The sequence below is a fragment of the Scleropages formosus genome, chromosome 9, assembly GCF_900964775.1.
Source record: "Scleropages formosus chromosome 9, fSclFor1.1, whole genome shotgun sequence".
NCBI classification, from domain to species: Eukaryota; Metazoa; Chordata; class Actinopteri; order Osteoglossiformes; family Osteoglossidae; genus Scleropages; species Scleropages formosus.
In genome coordinates, this window is record NC_041814.1 from 562,911 (window position 1) to 574,678 (window position 11,768).

General features: G+C 45.6%; 1 protein-coding gene across 1 annotated transcript; it reads left to right on the forward strand.

Annotated features, from left to right (window-relative positions):
• Positions 1–1,367: 1,367 nt before the first annotated feature.
• On the forward strand, positions 1,368–11,495 carry LOC108919904 (uncharacterized; the record flags this gene model as incomplete). The annotated part of the gene is made up of 10 exons (XM_018728289.2): positions 1,368–1,494; positions 5,592–5,654; positions 5,841–5,968; positions 6,179–6,293; positions 6,748–7,169; positions 7,679–7,750; positions 7,906–8,018; positions 10,115–10,212; positions 10,344–10,510; positions 10,725–11,495. Coding segments are annotated over 10 exons (1,515 nt in total), but the record flags the coding sequence as incomplete, so codon positions are not given.
• Positions 11,496–11,768: the final 273 nt, after the last annotated feature.

The following is an 11,768-nucleotide window of genomic DNA, read 5'->3' on the forward strand; positions in this document are numbered from 1 at the left end:
TTTTTTTTCCTCAGCAGGAATGGAGGACCGCTAAGATGGCGGGAGAGAAGAAGAAGAAAAAGCGGTTGAACCGCAGCATTCTTCTGGCTAAGAAAATAATTATAAAAGATGGAGGAAATAATAATGTGAGTTAAATATTTATTTTTCTGTATGACATGATATATCACGATCATATTATGGTGGAGAAGCGCTCCGGCGTCTGTCTGCACTAGTTGTGCCATTCATTGGGCCTCGTGCGGTGGGGTGGGCGACACGGCACGTGACTGAGCTGTCACCTCACCTGTGTGTGCGTGGGTGTGTGAGGAGCGCCGCAGTATGTTGCACACGCGGACTCTACTCGTCTCTTCTTCTAAAGTAACTTCATCCCCGGCATCAGAGACGCGGCCTTGTTGCTTCTCGAAAACTCACCGTCTCGTCTCGGTTTCCCGATGCTGATGATGATGATGATGAGGATGGTATAATTTATTATTGGTGGAGCGGACTAGTGATGGCTTCGTTTTTATTATTATGGGCAGGATCATAATCATGATGACGCCGCTTATGGCGCTGCATTAATAGTGAAGTTTGCATGATGATTTGGAAGCGATTTGAGACCTGCCGCCCAGGCGTTTTTTTTTTTTCTTTTTTACTCGCTGTGTTTTTTCTTTTTCCACTTTAAAAAGGTAAATAAAACACAAGTTGACGTTACTTTTTTTCCTGCTGAGTCGGAAACCCTTGTGACCATTCTTTGGAAACCCCATTACTATAGTAAAGATGAGTGTTTACAGTAACATACATACACACATCACGTATAATCACATTTTTTGGTTGCTGTGTCCTGTTGGCAGTATTTGTAATGCTGCGCCGTAATTTAAGAACTAATATGAATAGTTTTAGTTATGGTTCTAAAAAGTGATTCGAGATTAAATTAAACTGGCCAAACATATTCCTGTGGGCAAAAGTACATGCGGTCGGACACGATTCCAATAGTCACTTGTGACTCCGCTGCAAAGTTGCACTTTAAGGATTTTTGGGTCTGATCTTTCTCTGGATTCTCGCAGAAGGGTGAGACAGTCTGACGTGGAAAAGTGAGGACAACACAAGCCGCTTCGCTGATGCGTTGAAGGTTCGGACCTCGACTCTTGCCGGACCGTTTAGTGCGAAACCGGGGGCCGAAGGTCACCCGGGGCCACATTTCGCCAGATACGCTGGCTGCGTCCCGTCTGCCAGAGCGAAAACGGAGATGAGAAAAACGCCCTTCGATGAATCGGTCGTCTGGATGAGGCCGGTCTTCCTGCTCCGCAAGCCGCTTCTGTGTGATCCTGGCTCTTTTGGCTGTGCCGTCTTCGAGAAGGATGCTCCTGCATTACGCCTCCTGATCCTTTGCGCTAACGGCGCTCACTCGTTCATATTTTTCAGGCCCGAGGGATCGGAGAGCCCAGCGTCTATCACGCCGTGGTGGTAATTTTCCTCGAGTTCTTCGCCTGGGGGCTGCTAACCGCTCCCATGCTTACGGTAAACGGTAGTGCCATCGGCTTCCTTCGCAAACGGGAGGGCCGCTGCTCACTCTTGTCTGCATCTGTCCACTTCTCCTCCTATGATCTGCTACTGTATCGTTTAAAATATTCCTCGTGTTCTTTGCCAATAATAAAAAGTAAAAAAAAAAAAAAAAAAAGTGCCTTGATTTTGTTCTCCTGACAACAGGCTGCAGTTTAAAAAAAAAAAAAAAAAAAAAAAAGTGTTGTAGCAGGTGCTAAAATCCAGACGCTCTCATGTCTTCAGCACGTTCACCTTCTGTGCCTGCTGAGTAGACTTGTTATCCAAAGAATAACCTCAGTTTAGAGGTAAATAGTGCAAACCAACACACGCTTGAGCCGCTGAGCACCAGGGTTACGTCTCGACTCTGGCATGCTTTCCAGAGCGACCTCTCAATATCTATAGTAACAGACTAGCTTGTATCGTGAAACGTTCCCTCTTTTTCGTAATTATAGCACAACGTATGAAATGCCCTCCCAGCTGAGGGGTTGCCTATGTGTTAAGTGTCGGCGATTTAAAGACGGATGTGCGCGAATGACGTTCCTCAAGATTCTCTTCCCGGTACAAACTAGTCAGAACGTAGTTGATCCATTTTCAATAACCACATGTTTTTATCAGGGTCGTGGTCATCTGAAGCCTATTCTGGAAGCTTCGGGCCTAAGCCTGGAGGGGGTACACCCTGGCCTGGACCCTAGTCCGCTGCAGGGTAGCCCCACACACCACAGTCACCCATCTGTTCACATACTAAGGGCAATTTACCATCACCGATCTACCTGAACAGCATGTCTTGGGACCGTGGGAGGAAACCCACGTGGACACAGGGGAAAACATGGAGATTCCACACAGTCTGTGTGGGGATCGAAGCCACATCCTCTCACACCACCCAGATTCTCTAAAGTGACGGCAGTATTTGCTGGACCACCATGCTACCCCTTCAGAACTTAGAAATCTTTGATATGTATTTGTATTGTTCTCTAGAATCACTGAGCTACAGTTTTTCTGAATATGGATCACAAATTTGCGGATGTCATTTGTACGGAAGTTATCTTGGGTACGTTATCGTCACACATGTCATTTGACACATTTTACCATGGCAAAACGTGTCCGCAGTTTATAGTCCGGCAAGCATTTGTATAATCGGAGGAACTTTTCCGTTGCATGGTGATGCAAACGAAATGAAAATATTTTGGTCTTGCGTTATAGTACTTTTGGAGTTGCAGTGAAGGCGCACGCTGTAGTTCCCGTGTTTCATCTGTTGAAAGTAGCTATAACAGAGCGAAAGGGCTGTGTAAATTAGCTTGAAAAGGAGTGTATCGATGACATCGGTTATTAGATCCTGCTGGGTTCGCTGGTCCCTAAGTCCAGTGTGGTGCGCCGACGGACCGCGCGATGCTGCCGTCCCCCGTCGTCACTGGCCGGGGAAGGGAATTTCCATGAGGAGCATCTGGAGTGACATCCAGCTTGTTACGACACCACTGAAGGCAAAAAAAGGAAAAAAAAACAGGCTCTTTGTAGTGCCTGTCCTTCAGCGTTAAGTGTTGATGTGTCCTCTGCGAGGCTCGGCACACAATTTACATTTAATCATTTAGCTGGTGCTTTTCTCCAAAGCAACTAACAATGTTAAGATACTTAGTTATTTACCCACTTGTATAGCTGGGTAATTTTACTGGAACAATTCGCTCAAAGATACTACAGCCAGAGAGGGCGATCAAACCCACGACCTGTGGATCCAAAGGCAGTAACTCTGAGCACTACGCTACCAGCTGTCCCGTTTTAGTCTTCGCTGCATCTCTCACTTCGTTTGGTGACTCTTTCCCGCTTTTTTTTTTTTCCCCTTGATTTTCCTGGACTAAGATGCAAGTGTGACTTCACAACATATTTTTGTAAATAGCATGACTTGTGCAATCCTGGTCTTGGCCACACATTGTGAGCGCTGCTTTATATAGCGCGTTCAGAAAGTATTCAGATCACTTTTTTTTCCCCTGTTTGCAGTCTTGTGCTACAATCATTTAAACTAATTTTGTTCCCCTCATCAATCTACACTCAATACTCCGTAATGACAAAGCGAAAACGGGATTGTAGAAAATTAAATTTGCAAAATGTATTAATATTTATATGGGGGTGCGGTGGCGCAGTGGGTTGGACCGGGTTCTGCTTTCCAGCGAGTCTGGGTTCGAGTCCCGCTCGGGGTGCCTTGCGACGGACCGGCGTCCCGTCCCGGGTGCGTCCCCTCCCCCTCCGGCCCTACGCTCCGGTTCCCCGCGACCCCGTATGGGACAAGCGGTTCGGAAAAATGTGTATTAATATTTATTAGAAATAAAAAAACTAAAATACCACTTTGAGATAAGTATTCAGACCCTTTGCTGTGACACTTGAAATTCAGCTTGAGGTGCATCCCATTTACATTGATCATCTTTGAGATGTTTCTACACCTTTAACGTGAGACACGTTGTCAGCTGTGGGACCTTATATAGACAGGGGTGTGCCTTACTGTAGGTCTTGTGTGAAAATACAGCCCCTTGCATTATTACAGAGTATAGAAATGAGAAAAAGAGCATGTAGGTTGACTGGTCTGGAACTGTGGAAAGTTGGTTTTGGCATCAATTCAGTTTATTTTAATAGAGTGCTCTTCTCACACAGCGACACAGCACTGAACGGAGACGTGAAACGAAGAAACGGGACTGCTGACGATATAGCAGAGTAGCAGATCAGGCCCATATAAATGTGTGCGTGTCAAAAATTCTAATTAAGGGAATTTGGAAAAGTTTTTATTTTTTTATTTTTAATGGCTTATGCTGGTGAGATCAACTCCAGATGTGGTAAGTGATGTCTGACGACTTCCTGACACTTGAAGCAGAGCAGCCCGTCGTCGCTTTGTTCCCTTTAGAGGAAGAGGTCTGTGGCCAAGTGGCTGTATTCTCATCGCTCTTAATGAAAACATTGTGTTTAAGTACCAAAAAAAAAAAAACAAACGGTAAAATAGGTCAAATTGCTTTACATCCCAAATTTTAACTGCTTTTTTCCTCTTCCCGAGATCTGAACTTGTGGTGTTTTGGGCACAAGATTGGAAACTTTCTTTTACCACAATGCGTTCCCTTTAAAGAACGTTGAGATGTCTAAGTTACATCCCATGTTTGATAGCTTTTTGTTGGTTGTTGGACACACATTTTCACATACTGCTTTTGAATCATCCAAGGGGCAGCTGGTAGTGTGTACGTTGCAGTGTTGATTCCCCCCCCCAACAAGTTTGTGGTACCCTTGACCAAGGTACTCGCCTTAAATTGCTCCTGTAAAAATTACCCAGTATAAACTGATAACTGTAGGTAGCTTTACATTGTAAGTTACTTTGGAGAAAAGCATCAGCTATATGAATACATGTAAATTACTATCAAAGGGCAGGCAGGACTCATGATCATAAGCCTTTCATACAAAATATAGTTATTCTACCCTATAGTCCCTGCGAAGTGCACATGCTATAAGTGCTTGTGTACTTGCTCATCACGTAGTGTATTTAGGTATTTAGCACTGTGGTACACTAGAACTCACCCCTAACCCCTCGAGTTCCACGCTGCAGCACGGTGTTGTCCTGGTACCCCGACACGCTGCCGCTCTGCCGTAGCGCCCGGGTGCAGGAACCGCTTTCCGACCGCGTGTCGCTAGAGAATATTCAGGGCTGCGAAAGCATCCCATCCCGAGACGGACAAATAATCTTGCCCCGACAAGCTTTGATGTGAAGACAGAAAGGATAAAGTGAATATGAAGCACAGTTATAATCCCTTTCGGATGTACAGTCTTGCACAGCCTGTTATGTTGAACTGAACTGTCGTCATATATGTTGTCATTGTACTGCTGTGCAATACAATGAAATTATAATGGTACTCCCTGAGTTCTTTAGGCAACAATATAAAACACGAACACTTGAGTCTAAAAACAAAATGAAAACAGATAAATAGATGATACGGTATAAGAGAACTCTCACGGGAGCGCCAAGCCGCTGCGTCCGTTCGCTCCGCCATCGTGCTAGTCGGGAAACTGTACGAACTGTATGAAATGAAATGCCTCTGTCTCTGTCACAGGTCCTATATCAGACTTTTCCCCAACACACTTTCTTGATGAATGGTCTCATTCACGGCGTCAAGGTAAGAGAACGGCATTCTTTTTCGGGACGCAGGCATCGTCGTTTTCGTCGTCCTTCGCCAACACGTCTCTTCTTTGGCATCTGACAAAAGTGCACGAACACCTTGATACGCTGATTCGCGTCTTTTTACACACTTACGGGGACCACATATTGCAACTGATCTTACGTGGTCTCTCTCTTCCCCCAGGGCCTGTTGTCCTTCCTAAGTGCTCCTCTCATTGGAGCCCTCTCGGATGTTTGGGGTCGCAAGTCCTTCTTGCTGCTGACGGTCGTCTTCACCTGTGCCCCTATTCCCCTGATGAGGATCAGCCCCTGGTCAGTTTCTCTCCCTCCACCCAGTTAGCGCTGATCAATAAGGAAAGGCTCGCCAGTTTCAACAGGTCATTGTTGGGTCCGTAAAACAGAGACTAAGGCGTTGATGCATACGGGTCATCTCCTGATGTGAATGTGTTTTCCAGTAAGCCTCCTTTTGCAGTCTACCTGCACTCATGCCTGTGCACACTACTCTGTCTCTCCCTCTTGAAGGTGGTACTTTGCAGTCATTTCCGTGTCCGGTGTGTTCGCCGTCACCTTCTCCGTCATCTTCGCCTACGTGGCCGACGTCACGCAGGAGCACGAGAGAAGCACGGCGTACGGTCTGGTGAGGCTGTTACGTTTTTGCCGTTGTCCGGATTTCTCGATAGTCAGAAGTACGTTCGGCAACAGAGGAACGTACGCGTCGTGCTTCGGATCCAAGTTTTGCCGGCTTCAGTTTGATACGCGCTGACCGTTAGCGTGGCACAGCGCGGTTAACGTGCTGTTGGATGTACAGCTACGTGATGTCCCTGTGAAGGCTGGGTTATGACTTGGAACGATGGCCGGTGAAAGACAGTCCGTAGGCCAGCGGGATCTTTTCAGCTCTCAAGTTGACATGTTCATTTGGCTCCACTGTTTCAGTTCTACTGTAGCGGTAGAAATTGACGCTCTTAACATTTAGTGCAAAGTTGGGAGAGCGTGAAAAACCTTTTTATTTAGAAAGCGTGTTGGCAAGAAGCCTGGGTTAATAGTGTTGCGAGATGCGCGTCAGAGTCTCGGCATCACCGCTGCCCTACCAGGTCTCAGCCACGTTCGCCGCCAGCCTGGTAACCAGCCCAGCCATCGGGGCCTATCTGTCCCGCGCGTACGGGGACGGCCTCGTCGTGGTGCTGGCCTCTGCCGTTGCCATGCTGGACATCTGCTTCATTCTGTTGGCTGTGCCCGAGTCGCTTCCCGAGAAGATGAGGCCGGCGTCCTGGGGGGCACCCATCTCCTAGGAGCAGGCAGACCCCTTCGCAGTGAGTATCCCGCAGCGGGCTCTCGGTCCGCTCCGCCTCAGCAGCCGTGGAGTTACTTGGGCACGTGTTTGCCGTCACTGCTTCCACAGTCCCTCCGTAAAGTTGGCCAGGACTCCACCGTCCTCCTCATCTGCATCACGGTCTTTCTGTCCTACCTCCCAGAAGCGGGCCAGTACTCCAGCTTCTTCCTCTATCTCAGACAGGTAGGAGGAGACAGTGGTTCTCCTGGTTGTTGTGGGCGTTGCTGCCGAGTTGCCGTATTCTGTTAGGCTTCGCCTCCCCAAATTCAGCTGTTGCATATGTTCATCAGATTTTGAATGGCGCTGATATAATGATCACATAATAAATGTGTGTGTGTGTAGCTGGGAAGCTGATAAATGTAAAGTTTTCCATTTAATTCCTGTCTGATTTATTGTAGTGAATTTTTTGGGGATTTGTAGCATTTATTTCCCACTTCAGGAAACTGTACAAAACTGGAAAACAGCAAAAGGCTCCATCTGGAATGCAGAATTTGACAGTTGATGTTTTTCTGTCAATATTTGGACATTATACATGTACTGTATCTGTCCTTATTGAGGGGCTCAGTGCTTTTCCCTGTTTTACCTGTGGCCTCAAGCCCGGGTCATGGTCTCGATGTAGCCTTTGCCACATGGCAGCAGCGGTGTAGAGCTCTGAATGGCAGTCTTCCATTATAGATCTGTTGTCTTCGCAGGTCGTTGGCTTCACGTCAGAGACAGTGGCGGCATTCATCGCGGTTGTGGGAATCTTGTCCATATTAGCACAGGTCAGTCCGCCGCTGCGTCAATAGCTTCGCCGTCCGCAGCGCTGGCACTGTGGCGCGATGTACGGATATTAGATATTAATGAAAAACACTTGGCGGAAAAAGGCAGTCTGTGCGGTGAGAGACGAGCTGCAAGACGGTGGTGTTTGCATCTGCAGACGGCGGTGCTCGGCGTGCTCGTGCGCTCCATCGGAAATAAGAACACCATCCTCCCAGGGCTCGGTTTCCAGATCCTGCAGCTGGCCTGGTATGGATTTGGGTCACAGCCGTGGTACGTAACTCTCCTCGGCGCTGGTTTACCCCTCTGACCTCACCTGTGTTTTGGGAGCAGCTTTGGAGTTCTTTTCTCCGATTGTCCATGAAACACAGGGCAGAACATCTGCAGCTACCAAAGTGCTAATGGCAATAAAAACCTGTTCCGAGTGACATCGAGACCGTAGACTGTGTGGTGAGCAGCAAGAAATACGCAAGCTTTAAAAAGTATGTTAGCGTGTCTTGCTTTAACTTTGCTGATGGAGCAAAAGGTTGAGCAGCAGTGTTTTCACTGTCATAAATCACTTTGGAGAAAGAACACGCATCAATGAATGAATAAATGTAACTAGAACAATAAGGTAACTGTAAGGTGTTCATTTTCTTTAAGCATGTTTGCTCAAAGATACAAGCATTAGCTTAAAGCAAATCAGTGAAATTACCTCGACATTATTAACATTATTTTGAAAATGTGTGTGTGTATATATATTTTTTAAACTGGATCCATGTAATAAGTTGAGGGACTTGAGGCTTTTTTTTTTTTTTCCTCTGTTAATAGAGGAAATCTTCAGTCTTCTGTCTGGAAAAGCATGATTAGAAATTACCGGCCGATAAATTTTTGCTGGTTGTGGGTAAACCTTTTACCCACAATCTCCAGGCAGAAGAGATAATTACTGTAACAAATACAAAACATAATTGTGAGGTTTCCAAAAAGTTTATGAAATTAGATAAAGCAGTTATGTTTTAATATTCTAAGATAACGACACTTGCTGTTTTCATCTGATATGTTCTTTCCCATTAGCAGCAGGATAAAGGACTCGTGTTCACCTGTACATGGGTGCGTCACATACAGTCCTCTGCATTGCAGGGCAGAAATTCCAAGAGCATCAAAGCAGATAAGAGAGAGAAAAATGAAAGGGACAGAAGGAAGAAGAAAAAAAAAAAATAAATAAATTTTTTTTTTTTTTTTTTGCCTTCAAAAACAACATCAATTTTGTCTGGTGGCCAAAAAATTGCCCCTGAATCAGGGTGCGCTGGCTTCTCATATTGTGTCGAGTTGCACATTTTCAAACAATTATTTATAGTTAATTGCATTTTCCCTCTCTTTTCTGAAATTTTCACTTGAAATTTTGCAAAAGCCACATTAAGTATTACGTTTATGTATTACATTTTTCCTAATAAAAAAAAAATCAAATGCAACATTGTGTTCAGGGAAAGGCAACTGCAAAGAACTGGAATGTTTGACCGCCTTCATTCAGTTCACTTTCACAGCCTTTATAGCTGGCGTTCCTCGCTGTCAGTATCCGATAACAAAATGAACATTGGACATTTATGTGATGAATTGGGCCACAAGTTACACTAAGTAAGTTTGTAGAGAAAATAGTTTAACATATTTTTGCAAAAATATTTTATTATAGCCATATCTGAGATTTTTACTATATTTATCTTGTAAATAAATTAAGGGTTAAGTTTATACTGACTGAGACTTAATGGTAAAAGTAACTTTTGGCCCCAGGTGTGTTTGTAAGCTTTATATTTTATTTATTTAGCTGACACTTCTCCAAAGTGACTTACAGTGTTAAGCTGCTTACAACTATTCATCCATTTTTACAGCTGGATAGTTTTTTTACTGGAGCAATTTATGGTAGGTACCTTGCTCAAGGGTATTACAGCTAGAGGTGGGACTCAAACCTGTAACCTTTGTGTCTAAAGGCAGCAGCTCTAACCACTACACTACTGGCTATCACCACAACTGTTTCTTTCAAACAGCACGCAAGCAAATCCGCTAGGCTCATTTTTCCACTAGGTACCTCAAGATATGCCTTACATATCAATAATAGGGTGGCTGTGACTGTATCTTTCAAACCATTAAGCCACGCAGAGAGGATGGTGTATGTTGTGGACAATCAAATCAAAAGACAGAGTTCCTAGCCAGAACAACATAGTTGGGTATCATCATTATTAGGTCACAGCATTCCCCTTCCCTCCTTTCCTCAACTGGTTATCAAGCTGTTGAATGGCCTGATCGCTCTCGTAGCTGCATGTGCTGGGGAAGTGCGAGGGCAGCTCTGGCAAGCACTTCTGCATCATGTAACACAGCGTGCTCTTGCTGTGCAGGATGATGTGGGCAGCTGGAGCAGTGGCTGCCATGTCTAGCATCACTTTCCCCGCTATCAGCGCCATCGTGTCCCGAAACGCAGACCCAGAGCAGCAAGGTCAGTTCCTCTAGGAGCTCTTAGTGGAAATGCAGCTGCATCATCTTCCATTATACATGAGTATGAGTACATGTGGATGGCACTCAACAAAGAGGTAGTCTCCTTGACTGATGCGGGTACATTTAATGCAGGTGTCGTGCAGGGCATGATCACGGGAATCCGGGGTTTGTGTAACGGGCTGGGGCCTGCTCTCTACGGCTTCGTCTTCTACTTATTCCACGTAGAACTCAACGAGATGGGCACTATGGAGAACCCGGGCAAGGACATTAAGGTCAACATGGCCAATCCAACTGATGAGGTAGTAGATCTCTCTGACTTTTTTTTTTTTTTTTTTTTTTTTTTTTAGAGCAAATCTCCTTACACCCTGAGAACTTTTGGTGCCTTCTCATGTACCATAGAGGGGACAATACAACTGATCCAGGGAATTTGATCAAGTCTGGAATTGCACAAATCTCAAACTGGTGTTTCTATGTTTGTCTGGTGTTAAATGGCCTCTCTTCCTTTGATTCCAGAGCACTATTATTCCAGGGCCCCCCTTCCTCTTTGGGGCTTGCTCAGTGCTGATGTCTTTGCTGGTGGCCCTCTTCATCCCTGAGCGCAGTAGCCTCAGCGTGCGGCCTGGCAGCTACCATAAGCACAGTAACGGAGCACAGAACTACTCTCAGGGGCCTAAGGCTGGGGGCGCCGATAGCAAAGAGCCACTTTTGGAGGACAGTGTATAGTACTGGCGAGAATGGACAATGTCAGCAGCCCCATGCCCCTTCTCTGCGATTGTGCTACAGTCATGCCCTGGCCCGGGAGTCGGCGTGCGTTCAAGGCCAGCCCGTGCGGCTCAGGGTGTCGTGGCACATCAGGACTTTGGCCTTAGCGAAGGTCCTCCCTTGGCCTTATGAAGGAGGGGTCAGGTAGAGGGACCAGCATTCATGCTCTTAGGAGTGAGACTTGCACACCTTTTTGAGCAGCCAGTTGGTTTCATTTTCTGACAAACCAGCAATGTAATATGTCTATGTTTGGGTAACTTTCCTGCCCAAAGGAATATGTGGATTAATAGTTCGACCAAATGCATTTTTAGTCTGGTTTTAATCTGAAAGAGCAGTGAAATGTTGGTTTTGTTGTGAACTTCTTTGGGTTAGTGGAAAATCTGAGTGCACTTGCTTGACACTAGTTTTTTCCACAAGGCTTTGTTATCAAGTTGGAGGAAATGAGGAGCCGTGTCTTCCCCGCTCTTCTGCGAGTACTACCCAGAGATGCAGGACAATAATGAGTCACTCTCCTTTGATTCTGCTGTATACTTATACTTCTCACAGCAGCCAGGAAAGGAAGATAATGTGTACTGCAGTATGTGGTGGGTCTGTAATATGTTAACATAACAATGAAAACCTTTAAGCAGTTGACGAGAGTGAGAAGTTATTGTGCTTTGTTTTTAGCCATGCTATTACATTGGAAAATAAACAGCTGTGTCAAGGGCAACTTAGCAGTGGTGGAAAGCTGTTGCACGAACTCTTTTAAAATTTGTTCCTGAAGACAGAGGATAAAGATTTATCCAGTAAGAAAGA